Raw genomic sequence first — 24,452 nt, forward strand, 5'->3', positions numbered from 1 at the left:
GAAGGTAACAATTTACTATCTGATGGCTATAATCCAAATTCTTTTTTCAGATCATCTTGTTAAAAAAAGAAGTTGGGTTTCTTTTCTTCTTCTTTTCTTGATGCAATTTCACTGGTATTGCACAGGCTTCTGCTCTAGTCAAGCATGTTGTTTTGCTGATTCAGGCCTTGGGAATGCTGCATCATCAACAAATGCTTTCCAGTGTGTTCCTCGCAGACGTTCCCTCTCCATGAGTGCACAATCTCAAAAATATTGTCTGACAAATTTTGTTAAACTATTCACTTTTTAAATGTAAAATAGTGTAAAAAAGTTGACTCTAGTTATATTCTGTGGCTTAAAAATAATTGTTTTCTCTTTCTATTTAACTGTTAACAACCACATTATCCTGCCTTAATTTTTTTTAAGGTAGTAAGAATTATAGAATTAGTCAGAATAACTCAGTACTGTACATTGAAACTTTGAGCCTAATTCTAACTGAAGGATGTACCCACTTGGGCAAAAAACAATACTCACATTAGCCCTGGTCAGACATAGAACAGAATCATTTTTCCCATTATATGAAGGAATGGCAGCAGGTTTAATACTGACACATTTCCCACATTTCTATTTCACTCTGTTGAAGGGAACAAATGTGCCCTTTTCCAATTTTAAACTAATCAGTTTCCAGTGGCAACAAACTCAAGGAACCATGCATTGCTTGTTTCAGCTGTCTTAGAACAAGCCAGAGTCTGAAAGCAAGAGCTGATCATAGAATCATAGAATCATAGAATCGTAGAGTTGGAAGGGACCACTAGGGCCATCCAGTCCAACCCCCTGCCATGCAGGAAATCCAAATCAAAGCATCCCTGACAGATGGCCATCCAGCCTCTGTTTAAAGACCTCCAAGGAAGGAGACTCTATCACCTTCCGAGGAAGTGCATTCCACTGTCGAACAGCCCTTACTGTCAGGAAGTTCCTCCTAATGTTCAGGTGGAATCTCTTTTCCTGTAGCTTGCATCCATTGTTCCGGGTCCTGTTCTCTGGAGCAGCAGAAAACAAGCTTGCTCCCTCCTCAATATGACATCCTTTCAAATATTTAAACAGGGCTATCATATCACCTCTTAACCTTCTTTTCTCCAGGCTAAACATCCCCAGCTCCCTAAGTCGTTCCTCATAGGGCATGGTTTCCAGACCCTTCACCATTTTTGTCGCCCTCCTTTGGACACGCTCCAGTTTCTCAATGTCCTTTCTGAATTGTGGCACCCAGAACTGGACACAATATTCTAGGTGGGGCCTGACCAAAGCAGAATATCATGATTTGTTCTCACTAACTACAGTTTGAACACTCTCACTAATCACATTTTGGAAAAGTATGCATGCCATTGAGATCTGTAATTTAAAATTGGAAGCAATTTCATGAAAGAGAGAAAGGAGTAGTGTCTAATCCTGATTTCCTGGCAAATTTCAGCCTGTTGATTCAATTTTAATAGCTGTAAATATTGCTCTTAGTCCATGGTCCTAAATTTTGATTTATCTTAACTATGTCACACAAAACAAAATACATGGAAGTACATAAACATATCTATTTGACTTTGGAGGCATTTGATGAAACTTTAACCAGATCAATGAAATACATAGCATCTTCCTCAGAATTACAGTGCCAAAAAGGTGGAATTTTTGATATATTAACTGGTTAAGAAATACAGCAAAATAAGAAAATAAGACTTATATAAAACTAGGATCAGTACACCTGTAGTCAAAGTCCACTTTCTTTTACCTGTAAGGAAATAGTGCCTGCTGTTGCTGCTGCAGTTAACTTTAAAATGATATGAATTGCATGGAGTACTATGTGGCTGAGGAGGAGAAAGGAAGAACTAGGTCTCTATTGAGTCCTGAGCCATATCTTCTTTCACCCATATCTCTGTCCTGCAGAGGCTAGAGGATGGATTGGGCCAATAAAATTTTCTCCCAAAAGTAAATCAATGGCAGCAAAATATTTATTGATTACAAAATATTAGATTATAAAGATTGTACTGATGTACTGCTGTTGGAAACATAATTTATGACATATGCTAGTGTATTTAAAATTAAGCATATATGCTCTTGCTAGTTTAGATTTTCTTTCAAGGAATTGTAGTTACAGAAATCAGATGTATTCTAGAATGTGGAGGAGCAGGGAACTTTAGCGCCCATTTCTCCATCTCTTGATCAAAATAAACAGCTGGTGATGTGCTAATACTAAAGTAACCAAAGGCAGTGTGAAGGCAGCCTTGCATTAAACTTTCCATATTAGTCTGTTGAAAATAGTCTGCCACTAAACTGATAGATGAAATGCCCCCAGTCCATGTAATCCCATCAAGATGCATTCTCAATTGTCTAAAGTTTAATTCTGCTTATCCTATTGTTTAATACAAGATTTATGACCATGATCCACATTTTCAGCGCAGCAGCACAAGATATAAGATGTGGTGGGCAAAGGAAACCCTCAATCATATTTTTGTGGCTCTCAGCACCCCCGGAATCCCTCAATTGACCTTTTCCTGGCCATAAAGGAGGTTGAATTGTTGCTCATGGAAGACTCTAGGAGCATCCATTTATGTTTTTAATGGTTTGCAAGGCTTCCATATACTGTTTAATATCAAAATACACCCATTTTCTGAAAACCAGAAGTGGGCTTTTGGGCACATTGTGGGGTTTGTTTTTATTTTTCAGTAGTGCATGTGGCCTCTGGGGGAGTTTGTTGGCATAGAGGTGGCCCCCAGACCTGCCAAAGTTGCTCACCCCCATTATATGGCAATCTGAAGATCTTCTTGTTACTCCAATTATTTCAGAGCTTATACTGAATGCCCTGGAGGCTGGCACCAGCAGCCAATCTCTTTTTCCCACTCCTTCCTATGATGCCTGAAAAAGACTTTGGTCTGTAATCCCCAAGCCCTAGGCCTGAATTTAAGACATTTGGGGTATCTACATGCATGCAGATTGGCTCATTCAGATGTTCATTTTAATCTTTAACTCCTCATCATGATCCTTGTGTTATTAATGCTGATGTTTTATATCTATTCACTGCAGCCAGCTAACTGTTGGAGAGCTCTGTCTGTTATTTCTATTAGCCTAACAGCAACTGTGTCAGTAAAAATGTCAAGCTCAAATTCTCAGGTGATGTAATTTTGCAAAGGTTCAGATTTTCATTAGTTTTTCTATAACACACACACACACACACACACACACACACACGAAAGAATAGAACCACACTTTCTTCTTCTGCTACCAGAGGAGATGGGCCATTAGCCTGTAAGTGCTGTTTGAGACTAAAGGTATGATTGTATAGGTTTCTGGTTCTAGTTAAAAGTTAATAACATACAGAAATATTTATACATCATTCTCTCCATCAGCATAATTACCCAAAATAATGCATTATATCAGCCTCTGTTTCATTGACTAATATTGCCTAATTATCATATATGCCAGGGTTACTAGCACTAACACAAACTTTATGGCAAGTAATATGAACAGCTTGCAATTATAGTCACTAATTTTATTTTTTGCATGGACTTGCATAACATTGTTTTAGTAAGCAGTAAGAGCAGTGCTTAGTGGTTAAGATGCCAATTCTAACAATCGGAAAGTTGGCAGTTCGAGACCAAAATGCTGCATGATGGGGTGAGCTCCCATCATTAGTCCCAGCTTCTGCCAACCTAGCAGTTCTAAAGTATGCAAACGCATGTGATAAATAGGTACCACTTTGGTGGGAAGGTAACAGCATTTGGTGCAGTCATGCTGGCCACATGGCTACCAGAGCAGTCATCAGACAGCATTGGCTCTTCAGCTTAATAACAGGACTACCTTTATCTTTTACCTTTTTAAGTTTAATATAACATCTTTTATAAGACTGAAAAGTGAATTACTTATGAAAGAGTTTCAGAACATAAGTAAAATGTTTAGCATTTAATATGCTGCTTTACAAACTTTGCAAGAGAACTTTTCACCTTTCATAATTTGAAAAATGAATATTGCTTTACCGGGGGGGGGGGGGGGGGGAATATACACTTGCCAGAATAATCACTGGTAGGATCGGTTCACAAATGGCAAAATATCTTCTTCCTAAAGATTATAAAACTGTTAAGTTACAGTTGCCAGTGTTTTAGAAAACCATGACACTTTGGACCATGTGTGATAAGCATTATGGGACCCTCTCAGTTTAAGACTAATCGAATAGATCACTACATGGCAGCACTGTGTAACTGCTAAGCTCTCCTCAGCATATACACACATGCAATTCTCAGGGTCAAATTCAGATTGGGTTACCTGATTTCCTTTGGCTGAACTGCCTGTTTTATCACCTGAAATTTATAAGACACATTTCGACAACAGCAATTCTATACTATTTTTCCTGTCCATATTCCCTTATAATCATTAGCAGTTATGAAGGTATCCATTTTTAATTTGAAATAATAGATACTGTTACATGTAACATAATAGAATGAAAGATCTTCGAAACAGTATATCCAGCATCTTTAACCATATATTTCAGGATTGCTGTACACAGATGTTTTTCTGTTGCATTTTTAAAGGGAAATGTTCATGTTTCTTGAAAGCAAACAAAAATACAATGGTCATTTTAATGTTATTAATTAATGTGAACATTTATTCACATTAAACAACTTACTGCTCTATGTTACCAATATAAAGTTGAAGAAAGCTGACATGTATCATTGGTCTCCCCATGAGAGTGCGGTGTAGACTTGTGAGAAGAAAAAACCTTTTTTATGGGATTTTATTTTCAGAAGATAAATGCAACCAGCTCATCTGAAGGCAGCACAGTTGATATTGCCCCACCTGGAGAGGGTGAACAGGCAGAGATTGAACCTGAAGAAGCTCTTGAACCTGAAGCCTGTTTTACTGAAGGTAACAGGGGCAGAAAACAACAGTAACTTGTAGCTGAAGAATCAAAGATTCACTTAACCCTGCTTCCCAGGATATAACAACTCCCCTGGTTTTGTTAGTCAGGGTTCCCATAAATGTTGTGCTATGTTCAGAAGACTAGAAACACTATCATCATGCTTATATGGGCTTCTTTCTCAGTAGTGCTTGTATATATATATTGTGTGGGGGGTTTTTAGATGTAGAGGGGTGCATTAATTTAGGTAATATAGTTATATGCCTCCGCTCCCTAACTTTGATGGTAAAGCAACAGCTCTAACAACAGAAATCCAGTTTAGGAAACTGCTATAGACAAAAGTAGAAGATGTGGGAGGATAGGAAAGACTACATAACAATTTCTCTTTCTAGCATTTCTAAACTAACAAGTGTCTAGCGTTTTCCTGATGGCTATTTGCCATAGAGAGATAATGTTAAATAACTGCCCTCTTTCCTCCTTGTTGTGCTTCTACTCGTGGTGGCATTCCCCAAAACTTGAAGGAAAGAAGCATGTAAAAGTATGTAATTTGTCTCTTAGGGCTGCCCCCCATGCAAGTTGAAGACTCGGATCCAAAGAACTACTCCCTCCCCCTTTGAGCAGCACCCCATGTCATGTCACAGGCTGCTTTTGAAAGGCCCCTCAGTATCAAGTACCAAAACCCTTCAGTCTGAAACTAATTATGGATTTCTTTCAATCCTGGCTGAAATGTACTGCATGGGAATCACTTCTGGCAGGAGATTGCATGCATCTTGCTGCATGCTGCTTATCACATATGACAAATGCACAGATGAAAGACAGCTGCCACTAGTTATTTTCCTTCCATAGCTGAATACAAGTTTGCTTCAAACTGCTTTACTTGCTGTTGCAGCAGAATTCTTTGGGCTTAAATTTCCTACTCCATCCAATAGTTGTAGATATGGCTTTCAAAACTATGGCAAAAAACAGCTATCCTCTCCTCCTAAAAGGTTATTATGAGAATAAAGGCCAGAATCTAGTTGGCATAGTGCTATGTATGTGGTTGCACTTTGTCATGCTTGTGGAAGGAATCACTGCTGCTGCAGGAGAAGGCTGCTGGCTTCATGTTTCCTGAATGCATGAATTTGGTCACAGAGAGGAGAAGTTCTTTGGCACAGAGGCATCTCAGGAGAAATGGCTTACAGCAGAGGTGGGCAGATGTCTGGGGGTTGGGAGCCTCAGACACCTCTCATGAACCAGGAAGATAGTTCTGGTTTTGAAAAAAAAAATCTCTAAAATAACTGCGAGGGTCCCCCAAATGTAGCAGAATTCCTCTCCACAACCCCTGGAGACATGGGGGAGCATTTGAGGGAAAATGGGAGTAAGTCCACAAACACAGCTTGGGGGGTCAAGAAGTCATCAGAACACAAGTAAAACAATTTTTTTCAGTGTTTAACTGTGTAATGTTGTTGCACACAGGCTGCATCAAGAAGTTCCCATGCTGTCAAGTGAGTATAGAAGATGGCAAAGGAAAAATCTGGTGGAATTTTAGGAAAACCTGCTACAGCATAGTAGAACACAACTGGTTTGAGACGTTCATTGTATTTATGATTCTCCTCAGCAGTGGTGCTCTGGTGAGCAAATGAAATAACATTATCATTTATTTTAAAATATTTCTCTCCCACCCTCTCCCAATTTAAGTTGTATATTGCACTATTTGTAGTGGCCAGCATGTATTACATTTTCAGATGTGAAAATGTTTGATAAATAATAGTCTGTAACAGAAGTTGTTGTAATATGTAATGCACTGAAAGAAAATAAAAAGAAATGAAACTGTATTCGTACTTGCTAATTCTTCGATAATGTGTTAGTAAAAAATGATGCGGCAGGAGATTCTTATGCACACATGCACAGATTTTTTTAAAACCTGGGCTTGCCTTCATGGATGATAAAACAATGATTTCACCCCACATAGGCCTTTGAAGACATATATATTGAACAGCGCAAAACCATCAAGACCATGTTGGAATATGCTGACAAGGTTTTCACATACATCTTCATCCTGGAAATGCTTCTAAAGTGGGTGGCTTATGGCTTCCAGATGTATTTCACTAATGCCTGGTGCTGGCTGGACTTCCTCATTGTGGATGTAAGTACTTGCAACCCATGGGTTCCTTTGCTCCTCTTTTATTCCTGCATACAGTGAAGAAATGTTGATTTTACATACAAATTGAGTCTCCCTTAACTAGATTTCCAACATCTGAAATACTCCAAAATCCAAAATTGTCCACATGGGTGGTGGACATAGTGACACTTTACTTTCTGATAGTTCAATGTACACAAATATTGTTTAATGTACACAGTTATTTAAAAAATGGTGTATAGTTACCTTCAGGCTATGTGTGTAAGGTGTACACAAACATACATGAATTTCATGTTAGAGTTGGGCCCCATCTCCAAGTTATCTCATTATGCATACACAGATATTCCAAAATCTGGGGGAGGGGGGAACCCAAAATCCAAAACCCAAAACACTTCTGGTCCCTAACATTTCAGGTAAGGGAGACTTAACCTGTACACTCTTTGTTATGAGAACAGGGTTATACAATAAGGCTACATAATTTCAATCAGAATAGGAAACTGCTGTTGGATAAATAAATCTCTGGATATAATACTATTGGTGTTTTATATATGTGGACAGTTTTATCTGATGAAGGTCATCTGCGTACACTTCAAGATTACAGAAGAATAGGTATGGATACAGTGTTGTTGTGCACTAATTCTAATTTGGGGGATTGTCTTGGAATTAAACAAAATTTTAGATTCCAGAATAATACTGCACATTTATATATTTTGTGTTTGTGTGTGATACAGAGAGGTGGGGGGAGGTGATAAGATACCGTTGGTATTGCATCCTTGTGTATTCCAGAGTACTGTAGTCTTTTCAATCTCTACTATAGACAGTAAATGTGACTACAGCTATAATATTAATATCTCCTAATTCTGGACATATGGAATTTACATTGCAGAATCATAAAGAGAAACACCTTCTAATATTTCTATGTAGTGTTTAGGTAGAGCAATCACTGGAAATTGAAATTTCTGGCCTAATTCCAGTTGTTTATATAATAATTTTTATTTATATTTCCCACCTCTCCCTGTGGATTGAGGCGGGATTACATCAATAAAATAGTAAAATACAAGTATAAAAATACAGATAATAAAACACTAACAATATAATTTTAAATTAAAACATCATCTGAATATGGATTCAACAATTGAATCAAGTGCTAATCGGTGTCAACCCGACTTATGTTAACCCCACTGATTCTAGTCTAGGTGGGAGTATCAGCTGGATTTATGATCATCGGCTCCATGTCTCTCATACATATACTAAGCAGTTCAGAGGATAAGAGAAGATTTCTCTGCTTTTCCCTATATGTAAAATTAGCACTTTTGTCATTCTTTCCAATGGGGTAGTAATACTGATTTTTTTTTCTTGCCACAGAACCACTTTTCATGATAAATCCAAGATTCTTCAATTTTCCAGCTACAATATATGTATGTTAGTAGTGATTCAAGTTCTCTCTTAAATATCTGATTAAATTTAGCTTTAAGCCCATCAGGTCCTGGTCTCTTATTTAATTTCCAGTCTGTAATAACTTGCTTAACTATACAAAAAAGTACCTCTTTTAAGGTTTTTTTAAAAAAATTATCTTCCATTATTATAGATACTTGGATATTTCTTCAATTTTCTTCAATAAACTGAGGAATGGTAGAAGTTGTATATTAAGCTCTATGTACATTGTGTGTACATAGTCACCTTTATTCACTTATTTTGTTCATAGGTGATTTATTAGGGCCAAAAATCTGAATGTAGGGGACTGAATTCTCCAATAAATTTGGAGTGTGTGTGTGTTCCATCATAATTTCATCCTTACATGTATATATTGCCCATTGGCTTTTTCATACAAATTATTGTAAATGGTTCCCTTTCTTTTGCCAATATTTTGGCTAGATACTTTCTTCCTTTGTTACCACACTGAAAGAAGTTTTTGATGATTCCGAGAACGTTCACGATTGATGGAGAGACACCTGGCTAATTCAAAGATTTAAAGAAATTAGTAGTAGTAGTAGTAGTAGTAGTAGCAGTAGTAGTAGTAGTATTTCACTAAACATTATTATTATTACAAACAAAAATCCATCAGTGATACCTTTATTGGCTAACGGAAATGCACAATATACGTGTTGCAAGTTTTCGAAGCTCTATGGGCTTCTTCATCAGACAAGATGTTACAAACCAAATAGGAGGGAGGGGAGGAAACAATTGGAGATGTTAGTCAGATGCCTGCATGTTGTTTCAGTCCTTAGTAAAGATGTTATGCTGAGGAGGATATCTTTTGCAGGCAGGCTCCTCCTCCTTCTGGCTATGTGGCAATAGGGAGATTTTCAAAGTCCGGGAAATTTAAAATCCATTTGCATTTCAACAGGGACCCTTCTTTTGCAATTTGCAATTTTAGGACTCTTATACACATTCTTAGCATTAATTTTGCCTGGCTTTCAAATGTCTATAAAACAGAAGGCTATATAGCAGTCTAGATATAATTCTCCATGTTACCTTTGGTGGCTTGGAGACTGCTGTGAGTAGTGTGGAATCTAAATTATAGCTAGGAGCTGAGTATATGAAAGTAGATTCTGCATGGAGAGCAATGTGGACTAGTGTCAATAAGACTACTTATGATCCAGCCTCACCTGGGAACTCCACAGAGGACTAGTATTTATAGAATAAGGCACCTGCTTCCAAGAAAAGGTGTAGAAAGAAGCAGCAGTCATGCAGGTGTGGTCAAGATGGCTGTTATTGCAGTTACAGGCTGTGGGCTTGTAGCTCCAGACATGCTAGTGCCTCGGCTTCATTGACCTCGAGAATACTTCTGAAACTATTTTGCAGTTGAGAGAAAGAAACAAAATTGGGAGGAACTTTAGAGGCCAAAAAATTGTAAATTGTTTTAGTAATTTTCTCCCCCCCCCCCTCCCCCTGGTATAGTTTTAAAAATGGGCATAAGTGATTTAAAATATGAAGCTACGGAACCTTTATGACCAAGGCATAATATTTTAAGCCTATAGAGTTGTGGAGTGTTCTTGAAAGTTTAGTCTTAGCAAGGGGCCTGCAGCATTGGCATATTCTACATCATTATCACAAGCAGATGTTAAACAAACGAAAAAACCAAACCCTAAATTTCAGCTACTTGAGGGGAGGGGAGGGGAGGGGAGGGGAGGGGAGTCAAACTTCTTATACAAGTACAGTTGGCTCCCTATTATTGCAGGGGATCTGTTCCAGACACACACACACACACACACGTGAAAACAGAGGCTCATGCATATTCCGGCCCCATAGGCTTGAATGGGGTGTGCTTTTGTGTGTGCGCGCTGGGTGTGCACACCAGGCACATACCCCATTGAAAATAGCGTGGGTCCATGGAGTCTGGACCTCCCCTTCTGTTAGATACAATGAATGGCGTGCATGGCTGTGCCGCCACGCCCAAGCCCCATTATAATGGTGGCACTTAGTCTGGACCCCCCCTTCCCAAAATCTTGGCTACGTCCCTGTCCAGGTCCAGGAACTGGCCAACAAGTACTTTATTTTCAACAGCTTGGGGGGCAGCATAGAGAATATTTGTGGGAGGAGGGGAATAAAACCTTCATATTTTTATGGTAGTTTGAATGCTTCTTTAAAAAGTTAACACTTTTTTTCAGATATTCTGAGGCTATTTTTTTTAATGGGGATCTACTGCTTTAGGTGGTCCCCAGGTAAGCTCTGCAGGCTGTAAACAGGTGCCCATGGAACATTTTCCCTATCTGAAGACTAGGAGAGTACTCAGCTACTTGAAAGTTCCTTTGGTTTAGCTCTCTCTTTAAAGTTGGAAAGGTATGCTTCAAATTGCTGGTGAAATCATCCTTTTAGGCTGCAATTCTACATTCATGTACTTGGGAATACGTTCTGTTAAATGGAATTAGGCTTACATCTGAGCAGATATGTAAAGGATTGCTCTGTTAATGTTTTTAATCAGTTTAAAGTTCTTTGTCAAAAGAACTGTGCTGTTTCTCATAATTTCCTGATAGTATTTGCCAAGAGAATTAGACTGGAACGTTTCACAAATCACACCTATAATCTGGTATTAGCTATATACCATAGAAATATTTTTCACACATTTAAATCCACTCTATAAACTGAGCAATAATAATACTTTATCAAATTACAGAAGAGTTGGCTGTAGGATTTTCATCTTAAACGATTATGGCACAAAATAATCTTAAGTCTTGTATATTATCTGAGGCAGTGTTATTTTTTGTGAGTAAAAATTTATTTCCCCCCCTATCGCTGCTGCTCACCTGATAAGTGCAGGGTGGCTGACTGAACAAATAAGTAAACTTCTTTTAGTTAGATTAATTTGTTCAGCTAAACAATAGTATCTGCTTGTCATTTTGAGATGAATCAGCCTTTAACTTCTGTCAGTGTCCCAGTTTTTGCTTATCAGATGAAAGTTTCTACCTACAATGAAACCATTAAAGTTCAGAAGCCAGGCTTAGCTTTCATCCTGCTTTATCCGAAGCAGGATGAGAAAACACACATTTCCTTTCTGCCCTTTGTGCAAAAAGACAGGAAGAAGAATGAATAGTTCTGAGTGTACCTTGTAACTCGCATGTCAGTTAACATGTTTGCTACCAAATGCAGGTAGGTCATCTGCCTCCAATGCCTTGTATCTTTCCCCCCAGCATTACTTCCTCCTTTTTATGTTTCACCTCTGTTGCCTGGAAAGAGCAAGCATGAAAGTGCAAGTGCAATTTATGAGACAGGGAAGAACTACCACATCTATAATTTGGAGAGTGTATCATAAAATCATACAATGAAATTACCAGGTTCCTGTCAGCATGTTTTAGAAGAGCCTGGAGTAATTCTTTCTTTCTCTCCCTTGAGAATACCCTGCTATTTCTCCATTAATCATGTCACCACAGTCTAGTTGAATCTCGCTTTCTAACCAGGACTTGGCTTCATAAGTACATGGATGGGGATGTGAGGTAGCTTGCTTCTGTAACCACTAGTTCCCTCCAACTGATTCTTGCTGCTATGGGACTTTGGTTCATAGATGAAGTAGAACGGGTGGAGAGATAATGGCAGAGCACTGAACTAGCACACATGGTGTCTCCTGCCTGTTTCCAAACAAACTGCTGGAAACAAGTAAAATCACAACAGATTAGTTTGTCTATCCCTAGAACCAGAGATCTTCCTTTACCATTCTAGTCCTTCCTCTTTAAGCTAATAGGACAGCATTTCTCTTTTTCTCTCTCTCAGAGAGAGAGGGAGAGAGAGAGATGCTGTCCTTTTAGCTTCAATAGGAAGGATTAAGATGATAGAGAGAATAAATGCTTGAGGGAATGAGAAATGGCTATGAAGAACAGAGAAGAATAATAAAATATAAAGGTAAGACCAATGTAATTCATTGTAACTAGTGGGCATGATTTGCATTACACTGGTGGTGAACAAATCTTTTCTGTAAGTTAACACAAACTGGCTGTCGGGGCGCATTCACACTACCAAATTATAGTGCTATTATTCCACTTCGTTGCCATGGTTCCATTCTGTGGAATCCTGGAGTTGACAGTCAAGGAGGGGGGCATTTAGTGTCCTGAGGAAGAGCAGTCCAGTGCCTCTGACCAAACTACAAATTCCATAGAATGGGGGAAATATGGCGGTTGAAGTGGAATTGGTGCTGTTGTGTGCCTACAAGTCATTTCTGACTTATGGCGACCTATGGAGTTTTCTTGGCAAGATTTGTTCAAAGGAGGCTTGCCATTGCCTTCCTCTCGGGCTGAGAGCATGTGACTTGCCCAAGGCCACCCAGTGGGTTTAATGGCCGAGCGAGAAGAATCAACTATAATTCTGTAATATGAAAAGGCCCCACATCTTCAACCTGCAACTACTGTTAGTCAAAGAGATGTGTAGACTTCCAATTTCTCTAGCTGCAGAGGTGCTGCCAGTTGTGTTGAGTGAATTGGACCTCTACCTTCACTGTTCATTCTGACAGCGCCTTTTCTGAATGGCTCTATGCCTTCCTGATCATCTCAGTTTTAGTTCAGGAAAGCACTTCAGGCTCTTTTCATTCTGCTGAATTTTCCTGTGAGCATTTTTTTCCTGGAGAGGAAAAAAGGAATCCCTGTAGAGATCCATGAGGGCATGATAGTCAATGAGTTAGATCCCCCCCTTCCCCAGTTACTCAGTCTCTTTCCTGGCAACAGATGCCCTGGAATTGATAGGAAACCGTAGTGATCAGCAGTTGCCAGGCAACAGTTGGGAGTTGTTAAAGAGTTGCATCCATAGCTGTATCAGGAACCAAGCCTGAATATATATGTTTTCTCTCAACAGAAAGAGTAATAGCAAAGCACACAATTCCTACCCAGTAGGGTACATATTCAGGCTCCAAATAAGGCTGAGAAGGATCCCGGTATGTGATCCTGGAAAGCTGTTGCCTGCTGTGGCAGGGAATATTAAATGGTGTTTACTGGTCTGATGAAATTAATTTTCTAAGTACTGCTGTGTAAAGTACTACTTGAACATAAAGTCTTTACATATAGTCACTTGAGCTGAAAACATGAGCTGGAGTTGCAGTGTGAGTCAGAGCGGAGAATCTGATAAGAAGTTCTGCTCTGCTAACTAGACCTGAAAGTATTTAAACAAAATTAACAATGGGAGACTTGTCATGCTCTTAGCAGGGCCACAAGTCATGTTTTGTATTTGGTGGGTTACAAATTGTGTAAAGTTCTTTCTTTTTTCCTTTCTCTCTCTCTCTTTCTGTTTGCCCTTTGTCCTAAGCCTTAGTTGGGAGATATATCCTGGGTCTGAACTCTGCTGACTCAAAATAAGGTCAGCACACAGCAAAACTTAGATCCTTTTATGTCTATGAAATGCTGGTAACATCTTGTACCTCTTCTCCTGCAGGTTTCATTGGTTAGCTTAGTAGCCAATGCTCTGGGTTATTCTGAACTTGGTGCCATTAAATCCCTCCGAACATTGAGAGCTCTGAGGCCTTTAAGAGCCCTGTCACGATTTGAAGGCATGAGGGTGAGACAGCAATGAATGAACCTGAAATGATATGTGCATGATTTGAGGTTATTCACGCAGAATAAGGAATGATAAATCCATGCTGAAATGTTACAGTGTTTGCCTTTCTACGACATGCTGCAGTCATCAGCATTTGCAAAGGACAATCAATTCTATGATCTTCGTAGATGGTTCCCAATCAGTAAAGCATTTAATCCATCTTGGTCCCTTGCATGTGGCCTGTTTACATAGTTTGGGGATTACACTGGTAGTATCTAGACATGGCACAAAAATTAGGTGTGAGTGTGTGTGTGAGAGAGGGAGAGGGAGAGAGAGAGTGTACAGGGCTGGGTGTACTATGTATCCCCAAGTATTAAAATCATGTGACCAATCAATCCATATTTTGTATCAGGAGAGACTGACTTTGGAAATGCAATAATTTTTCCATGTTTTTTATTTTGCTTACTTTGTTCTGTATTTGTTACCATTTGGCCTAATTTATTTTATTTTGAGAGCCATGGGAAGATCAATGAAGCATCACAGAAGAAGCCCTATTAGAAACCTTAGGTTGGCCACCCTGTGTAATTTCTGAAATTTTGGCAGGCATCACCCACGTGTTTTCAAGAACATCTTCATAGGCAGAGAAATTCAGTAGCAAACATCACATTCTGCACCCCCACAGAATTACAAAATACACACAGCCCTGTATATATATTTCTGGCTTAGCTACAAGTGTTACATGATGCATATGTTCGGTATGAACATCAGCTGAAAATAGTAGAGGCCTCAGTGGAAATCATTCACTACTGGTTTTTGCAGTGGAGCAAAGGTGAGTGTGTGTGACAATAGACCATGGAGCATTAGGGCACTGCCATCACAGAGATCCATGATGTTATGCATGTCTGTTTCTTTATCAGTCTCTAATTTTTTTAAAAAAAATACCCCAAAATCAAACTGTTCTTTGAACAGTACAATATTTTAGTTTGTACTGTTCAGAATACTTGAAAGCTTGAAACTGGAGACCCAAAAATATGAATGATAAAGACAGAAATTTAACTTTGAGGCCCTCAGAATTTCAGATGATTTTTGTCTTAAAATCCAAATACAAGAGTTATTTGGTTCTATTGAAATTTGTAGTATGGAGGTCTGATATATATTGGACCTTTGAGTTTCCACTATTCAGATTTGCCTAATTTCCCTATGGTTTATGAACAATATGGGGATTAAAACGTGTTTGTAGAACTGATTAATCTCTAATTTTAACCTTTAGGATCTAACTAATCTTTAGCAGCTTTTTTTTCTAAACAAAAAAAAATCCTGATGAGTCAATAAAAGGAGAGAGACAGTATAGTGTAGTAGTTAGACTAGGACTCCAGGAGACCAGGGTTCAAATCCCCATTCGCCTATGGAAACTCACAGAGTTACTTTGGCCAAGTCACTTTCTCAGCCTTGGAGGAAGGGAGTGGCAAACTTCCTCTGAATAAAATTGACTACAAAAACATATCAGGGTTCTGATACGTCAAGCCACATAACACAAAAACATTAAAAGGCAGAACTTGGAAGTAGCAAATAATGTAGTTACCTGTTAGCGAAAATGTTATATTTCAAAAGTATTGTTCTTAGGAAGAATGAAGCTCCTTTACTGATGAAAAAAGGTGATGGCTTCTACTTGCTCTGAAAAGTTATTTTCAGAAGGCATTTTTAGAATAATTTTAGCAGGAATTTTTGTTAGTCGTAAGATCTCTCTCTCTCTCTCTCTCTCAAAGTAGGAAAAAGGAAAGGAAACAAGGAATGAGTTACTTTTCACACTTTACAATGAGCAATGGCATTGATTGCTTTCCTAATCCTCTAATGAGTGACGGGAACAAATTACTTTTTAAAAGTAACTTTTAACAGCCTCTGTTAAAAGGTTAGCAGAGTGTGGCAGTGAAAGAAAGGATTGTGTTATCTTTGCTATTCTATTTTAGCAGCCATTGTTTGCATCAGTTGGGCAAGAAAATTGGCGATGAGTATGGATAAGACTGTAGTCCCCATAAGCAAGATTTTATATTATTTTTATTATTTATTTGCATAGTGCCTTCAGTGTACATGGTGCTTTACAAATTAAACAGCAAAAAATAGCCAGCCCTACCAAAAGCATACAATCTAACACATATAGAGAGGGAAAAGAAGGAGTAATGCAAACATAAAACTATGACAATACAATTGCAAAACAAATTATCCTGATAGAAATACAAACCAATGCAATATAACATAAAGCAAAGTGGCAAATATATACACTGTATAATCAAAATATACAATAATTATAAAACAATATTAAACTAAAGTTCTAAAAGCTTTTTAAAACAGGAAGCTTTAAATTGAGGTTTAAAAACAATGAAGAATGGACCAATCTACTGCAGGAGGCAAGTCCATGAATATGGAGCAGTGAGTAAAAAAAGATGAAACCAAGTCAAGGAAGAGGAAAGCCTTTTTTCCAGAGCAGACCTGATCATTAGACACTCTGTGCATGTATTGTAGTGACATTGTAGGAATGCTTGTGCCTGAATCACAGTGTGCCCTTGGAAATTATTGCTCAGATTTTACAATATATTCGGACATAATTTAAATGCTAATGCCCAGCAGATCTGTTATAGACTCTCAGAAGATAAACCTTTTTGACATAAACTCCTGCACTGCCTCAGAGGTTAGATCTTAGTTTGAAAGTAAAAGCTAAATCATAGCAATCAATAATAAAGATGTTCTCATGGAGACAAAATACATCTTATGAATTATTAAACATTAATCTTTTATTAATTATTAATATGTTATTTCTTGCTTAAATTGGAAAGATATGTGTTATTCTATCTCCATATATAAATGTATGTAAATTTGAAAAGCTACTTAACAATTTGGTTAAAAGTTTAATGCTCTTGTTTTACTGTTGTTGTGAAGATTTGTTGCATGAAAAAGTGTTTTTTGTCACTTTACAGACATATTGAACGTCAGAGAATTGATTTGGGTATTTTGCTTGTTTGTTGTTTGCATCTTAGTCATTCTTTAGTTGAAGTCCTATGTTGTTGTACTGTTTTTTATTTGTATTTCAATATTTTAATCTTTTTTCCTTTCTTTCCCTCAGTGCACACAAATTTATGATCCCATCTTACCACTACCAGGTTTTCTTTTAATTTTTTTTGCACTTACTTGTTTTCCTTGTAGAATTTAGTTTCTGCTTCTTCACTATTGTTGTTTTCATACTCTACAATTACCAACAGGATTTTCTGTTTAACTTGTATTATTTCTCCATATGTATGCATTTAAATACAGTTGCTTGTGTGGATTTATTAATCAGCTGTAAAATATAAACTGAGGTTTGTTTGTTTTTCTTTGTACACTAGGTGGTTGTTAATGCCCTTGTAGGTGCAATCCCATCCATCATGAATGTACTTCTAGTTTGTCTTATATTCTGGCTGATCTTTAGCATCATGGGTGTGAATCTGTTTGCTGGAAAGTTCTACCATTGTGTTAATACCACAACGGGTGAGATGTTTAACATCAGTGAAGTTGACAATAAAACTCAGTGTGATGAACTCGTAAACACAAACCAAGGTGCCCGGTGGAAAAACGTGAAAGTAAACTTTGACAACGTTGGAGCTGGTTATCTTGCACTGCTTCAAGTTGTAAGTATTTTCTCATTCTGCCATCTGAATATAAAGAGAACCGAGGCAAAGCTGACTTAGGCCCCATACAGACAGTCCAAAATAAAGCTGCTTTGGAGGTATGCTGTTTAAATGTTGCATGCATCCCAAGAGTCCAGAAGCTGTGCCAAAGCCATAATCTAATCCTAAAGATTGGAGCAAAGCTTTGGCACAGCTTCCGGACTCTTAAGGACGCATGCATCATTTAAACAGCATACCTCCAAAGTGACCCGAAGCAGCTTTTTTGGCAGTCTGTATGGGGCCTTAGCTTCATTTAAAACACAACTTGTGTTCAGGTAGAGTTTGCCTGAAACTGGTTCCAGCATAAAAGGCAGCCTTCAAGACCTTCCAAGCATTAGGAATTCAATGTGTATATTCCTGAATCTGGAAGAAGCCCCTGGATCAGACATGTTGGTGTAATTTGCCATTGCCTTTGACTAAATTCCACCTTCATCAGAAATCATGTTTGTTACAATATTGGGACAGAAAATATAGGCAGTGGCACCCCATGTGCAGATTTGTTTGTTTGTTTGTTTGTTTTATACCCCAGCTTTCCTATAGCACAAGATGCAAGGCATCTCCAAATAAATTAAAACAAATTATGCTAAATGAAAAAATATGCCTGGTTCCAACTTATCTGGCCTGTAGGAATGGGACCACTTCAGTTATTTGAAAACATTTTACTAAACTTAAGAAATTTAAATTATTTGACTTCTAATTATGTATTAATTGGATGGTTGTATTATAGCATACCTTGGGATTTTAAAAACCTCTTTTAATTTGTATAAACCACTTTAAAACATTGAGAAAACTGAAGTGATGATTAAGTAGCTCTTTGAGACGGGCCACAGGCTAATCAATAAATATTGAATGATTGATTAAGTAACATTATTGGTGCATTTCTAATTTTTCGTAGTATGGGAGCCAAAATGTGAGTAAAGAAGTAATTTGATTTCAGATTTTTCTAATAAAAAGATATAAAGGAATCCTGTAGCACTTTTGAAACTAACTAAGAAAATGAAATTTCTAAGATAAGCTTTTGCAGACTCCAGTCCACTTATTTGGTGAGTTTACTAATCTACTATTTAATAAATGTTTGTTGATTAGCAACATTACTAGCAAAATCAGAAATAATTTAAAAGTAAATTGCCTCTTGACTCCCTTTTCTACACCTATGTCATATATAATGACTACCTCTCATATTTAATGAGGTGGTCTAAAAATATAAGCCTGAGTTCTTCATTATGTATAACTTCTATCAGAGTAACCTAAGCAGCATGTTTGAAAGCTGAAGCTGTGTAAACAATCCTATATTTTAAAAAAAAAATGTAAATTATACACAGTGAAATTCAGTTACCATGTTTTTCATAGTACTCACCTTTCAATATAATCCTGATTAAAGCCTTTTCTAACACTAAGAGCCCATTCACACCACACAATTACAGTGTTATGAATCAGCCTTAACGTAGCAAACCTGGGTTTTAGATTTTAGAGAAAGATATTTAGTGCTTTACTGCATCACCAAACTACAAACCCCAAGATTCTATAGGAGGGAACCATGGCAGTATATAGTGCTGGAACTGTGCAGTGTGAATGTGCCCCAGGAGAAATAAAAAAGTGTCAGTCAGTTGTGGCCCTCTTACAGCAGGACAGAATAGCCATTCTGGTTGTTGGTATATTTTAAACAGAAATGGTGCAAGCTTGGATATCAAAGATAGAAATTAAAGACTGAGGAAAGGACTACACGTACAAGGAGGTGACAGGATCAAAAGGAAGCAAATACCTGAATCCATGGGCATTGAATCCATAGAGTGCTCTATTTTAAAATCATAGGATTTCACATGGACACAATGGCATGCAAGCAATGCTGGTCACCTCAATATGTGGACCCAACACTGATCCTAATGGCTTATTGTAAACAGCTTGCCTACTGTGACCTGTCAGACAATAACAGATCAACCCTTATATTATAGTATATGTTACATAGGCAAATACCTAAAATAATTAGTTTTTCACATGTGAGTTAAAGCTAGTTCTTCCTCTTACTAAGACGAGGTTGGTCCAATGTTCAGAAGACAATGGGACCATTCTTACTGACATTAAGACACAGCATGAAGAGCTAGTTTCTTAATTTATATGTCTACCCATGTCTGTCCTTCTTGTTGTCAAAACTACTGTACTAAAGCAGGGAGAATAAATATACCAGTATAGTAGTGGTTGATGCATCCCAGACACATGGAGTGTAATTGAATAACAGCACTGAAGCAAGACAACATAGCTGTGTCTCCTTCTACTACTTTTGAGAACCTTATATGATGGCATCAATATTTCATCTATACAGTGTGTGTGTGTGTATGTGTATATGGACAGTATAACTAGGTTAACTATATGTAATGCTCTGGCTGTTATCAAAACTTGGACTTTGATCTGATCTTAGTCATGCTTTGAATAAACCTAATGAAATCTACAGGGATTAAATTAGTTGTGATTAATGTAAGTCACATTGTTTCCAAAGAGTCTCCCCTAAGTATTGCTAAGTCTGGGTCCTGTTCCCTGTATCTGTACAACTATACTTAATATTTGCATTTCATTTTTAGGCTACTTTTAAAGGATGGATGGACATTATGTATGCAGCTGTGGATTCAAGGGATGTGAGTATCTTCTACATCCTTTATGTACAGTATATCCTCTTATGTATGGCATTCTGTAGCTCATGGGATTCCATTTGGTAATACCTATAGACGAAATAATACTAGGCTTTCTGTTGAGCATGACTAAGAGCTATTAAGATTTTTTTTTAAAAAAAAAAACCTACAGAACAAATTGGGAACTGTGGCACTGATCCCAAATTCATCTCATAGGGATAGAAGGATTCTTTCCCACTTTTCCCCTAGAAGAACATTGGCAAAATAAAATGGGCAGTCTTTGCCAATTCTGTTCTTCCCCTGTAGTCCCCTGTCCATCTCTACAAAGTGTCCTTTAGAGGATTTAGGGGGTATCTGGATTGTCTTGGGCAGGATCTCTAGGAGATGCAGCCTTGTGCCTTTTCCTTACAGACCAGACTCGGATACTGTCATTGCTGCTTTTCTTTGCATTGAAATGCTGTGTGGTGAAGAATACTGTCTAGTAGATCTGTACTGAAATGCTGTCATTTTTTAAATGGATTATAGGTAGAAAAGCAGCCCTATTATGAGGACAACCTGTATATGTATCTTTATTTTGTTATCTTCATCATCTTTGGATCATTTTTTACCTTAAACCTTTTTATTGGTGTCATCATAGATAACTTCAATCAGCAAAAAAAGAAGATAAGTATTTAAAATATTTTCTTTGTGCTCTGGAATTAAAACCATAAGTTGGTCATTTAAATTGCCAAGTCCTGCCTAGTGTGGAAAAAAGTCACCTTGAAACATTCTTTCCCCTGTTATTTAGATGTTGCCATTTACTTTATCCTTTGTTTGTGTTTGCCAGTTCTTGTGGAAACTGCAATATCATGTATTTATAATTTATTTATGTTAATGTTATTATCTTGCTTTTTGGTATGCAAGGAATTCCCAAAGCCACACTTCTAACAGTCCAGATTTTTACTTCAGTGCAGGAAGAAATACAGAAGTAAAAGAGAACATAATTCATTCTTTTCATGTATCCGTTGACATTGCAGAAGTGAAGGCAGTGAAATAAGTCTGGACATGATCTGCCCCTTTTGTGCATCATAATATTTCTATGACACCTTTTCTGAAATAGCTTACATGGGGTTATTCCAATCTGTCCTCCTACAGTGAAGTAGAATAAGATGAAAGAGGTTGAATTTTACAAGGCCATGCAGTAGATTCCAGGGCTGCACAGGGAATTAGTATTCCCTGAGTCACTTCCAACTCCCATCCACTCACAGTTGTATTTTTCCAACAGCACTCTCTAAACTCTTCTTCTCAATATACAGATGGCTGCCCATGACAGAGTGGATTGGGCTTTCCAGCAACGCTGCTCATTCTCATTTGAAATACAATGTTATTTATTTTTGTGTTTATTTATGTTAGCTGGCATCATGTTGGGAATTTATGTCATTGAAAACAAACTTGCAGTCACGTAAAGTTGAATTGTGCTGTTGTGCAGCATTTGTGTTTTTATGAAGAGAAATGTAGTCACACCATTTGGACCATTTCACAACTAGAGACAGTATAATGGCTGTTGCACAATGTGTCTCAATGGACAATGTGTCCCAGTGCAAAATATGTCGTGTTCTGAAGTGGGAATTCCAATTGCGCAATGGGACATCTTGTGCAGTAGCCCATTATGCAGCAGCATGATTCACTAACATGGTTGCATATTAGCAACATAGCTCCATCACCATAACATTACACAATATAGCATCTAATGCAGGGGCTCAGCCACTACTTCTGTACTGTTTAGATAAAACCAGCAAAGCACTATACATCCAGTAAAAAAAACCATCAGATCGAAACAGAGAAAAACACTGAAAGCAACATGAAAAATTACATTGATTTTATAGGTGAGGAGAAAATGGGGAAGCCATATGGATGAATTTGTTTTCCAGATTACTTTCAACTTATTCTTTTTCCTCTTATTCATCAGCTACACAATTTACCAAGACAACTTGGGACTAAACTACATATTACAAGAGATGGGTGGCTGTTACTGCCAACAGTTGGGCCATCTGCCCCTGTAGACATATATTAAAAGTGAAGCTAGCATGTCACTTTATTGTACTCTATGTCTACCTGAATTGCAAGCGGTTTGCTGAAGTATATAATTCTATCTGAATGATTAGTTTATTGATAATAATATTTTATCCTGCCTTTCTGTCTTTAAGAAAATGTTTCTAGACAGCTAATAAACCAGAACAAACCTTATAAACATTAGAACCAAGCAAAAATGGTCAAACATCAAAAGCAGAAAAGAGACAGAGTCACAGTTAATCTTCCTACAAGCCCTACCACTGCCAACCAAACGCACTAGGGAAAAAGTTGTTTTATTTATCTATTCATTCATATATCTTTTCACAGCATGGTACCCAAGGCTGCACTTGCATTGCATAAATAATCCAGACTGACACCTCTTTTACTGCCTGACTCAATACTATGGAATTCTGGGAATCGTAGTTTGTTGTGACACCAGCTTTTTCTGACACTGAAAGTTAAATATCTCACAAACTACAACTCCCAGAATGTCATAGGATTGAGCCATGGCAGTTAAAGTGATGCCAATGTGGATTATTTCTGTAGTGTAGCTGCAGCCCAAGATGGCCTATGCAAAGCATGGCTTTACAGGCCAGCAGCACTGAGACTGAATGGGCCTCAGTGTGGCTCATCTCTGCCTGGTTTTGAATGGTGGTATGCTGTGCGCATGGCTGCACTGTCGCAGTGACTTGTACAGGTTGCCATTAGGGACAATGGGGCCATTCACCAATATTCAAATCCGCATATGGCAAACCCGCACTTGGGGCAAGCGGATTGTATTCTGACCCTGGACCACTTAGGTCCTTAAAGAACAAAGCCAGCACATTAATTTGGGCCTGGAAACAGCCAGTAGAGAGGGTGTGATACCAGAATAGACTTCATTCACTCCACTAATTCAACATAATCTTGTGATATTTTCATCCCTGTGTGTTAAAATCTGTTTGTTAATGGTAATATAAATTAATCTGTATATATGGTTGTAACTAGTTTTATTTTGTATTTTTTACTTTGGAGGACAAGACATCTTTATGACAGAGGAACAGAAGAAGTATTACAACGCAATGAAAAAATTAGGCTCTAAAAAGCCACAAAAACCTATACCTAGACCAGGGGTAAGAATGTTTATTTTATAGATTTCTCTATTTGTTTTTGTTCATTTGTTGTTATTAAGTGTGTCTGAATTGTGTATTGTCTCTTAACACTTTAATTCAGATGAAGTATGGTAAAATCACTCTAGTTTTTATTGTGAGAGTTACATTTTTGAAACTCTAGGTAGTGGTACCAAATTTTAATTTGTTGAATCACAATGTGTCTGACTCTCAAAGGAGTTCAGATTAATTTTGTTTGCCGATTTCTTCTCTGTCTGCTCTCTGACTGTCAAAGAAAGAAAAGCTATAGCAATTATTGTTCCCCTAAAAAAACCAAGAGAGAAGGAAGCAGATTTTTAAATGCCCTGTCCTTTGAAGAAAGAGGATATAAGAATTGTTAACATTGTTTTTGTTGTTTTTACAGAATAAATTTCAAGGTTTGGTCTTTGACTTTGTAACAAAGCAAGCTTTTGACATCAGCATCATGATTCTTATCTGCCTTAACATGGTCACCATGATGGTGGAAACAGATGACCAAACTAAAGAAATGGAAACCATTTTATCTAGGATTAACCTGGTCTTCATTATCCTTTTCACTGGAGAATGTGTACTCAAACTGATATCACTCCGTCATTATTATTTCACTATCGGCTGGAATATTTTTGATTTTGTGGTTGTCATTCTCTCCATTGTAGGTGAGAACCAGATGTTTCCAAGAATGAATGGGGACTAGAGAATAATTATCTACTTTTTTAATGAAGGGGATAAAGAGATTTTAAATTTAAGCATATTAAATTAAGGACTTTATCACCCAAGTCTAGCAAAGTGAAATTTCAACAGGATAATAGGCAGGTACTTACCACACAACACTATGTCTTTCCTGGTGCTGCTTCACATTTCTAGTGTTGATGGAGAGCAGCTTTTCCTTGATGGGGAAAACCCATTAATGGCTCCAAATATAGCAAAAGCAATAGTAGTAGCAAATACATTTCTTTACTGCTTATCGGTGAACTGGCACTCCCTAAGTGGTTTACAATGTGT

General features: G+C 37.7%; 1 protein-coding gene across 9 annotated transcripts in view; it reads left to right on the top strand.

Annotated features, from left to right (window-relative positions):
• Window positions 1-24,452, top strand: part of LOC149313811 (sodium channel protein type 3 subunit alpha) — a 94,256-nt gene that overhangs the window by 64,762 nt on the left and 5,042 nt on the right. For 5 of the 9 annotated variants that reach the window (XM_089519843.1, XM_089519850.1, XM_089519849.1 and 2 more), the window contains 9 exons: window positions 4,764-4,884; window positions 6,332-6,486; window positions 6,828-7,001; window positions 13,848-13,970; window positions 17,327-17,608; window positions 20,224-20,277; window positions 20,797-20,934; window positions 23,331-23,435; window positions 23,836-24,106. In XM_089519843.1, coding sequence (XP_089375969.1) covers window positions 4,764-4,884; window positions 6,332-6,486; window positions 6,828-7,001; window positions 13,848-13,970; window positions 17,327-17,608; window positions 20,224-20,277; window positions 20,797-20,934; window positions 23,331-23,435; window positions 23,836-24,106 — 1,423 coding nt within the window. The remainder of the gene's footprint in view (window positions 1-4,763; window positions 4,885-6,331; window positions 6,487-6,827; window positions 7,002-13,847; window positions 13,971-17,326; window positions 17,609-20,223; window positions 20,278-20,796; window positions 20,935-23,330; window positions 23,436-23,835; window positions 24,107-24,452) is intronic. The other 4 variants (XM_089519847.1, XM_089519851.1, XM_089519852.1 and 1 more) reach the window with 2 other exon arrangements.

The sequence above is a fragment of the Sceloporus occidentalis genome, unplaced genomic scaffold (assembly GCF_023333645.1).
Source record: "Sceloporus occidentalis isolate IW3139 unplaced genomic scaffold, rSceOcc1.0.p SCAF_4, whole genome shotgun sequence".
In the NCBI taxonomy this organism is placed as follows: domain Eukaryota; kingdom Metazoa; phylum Chordata; class Lepidosauria; order Squamata; family Phrynosomatidae; genus Sceloporus; species Sceloporus occidentalis.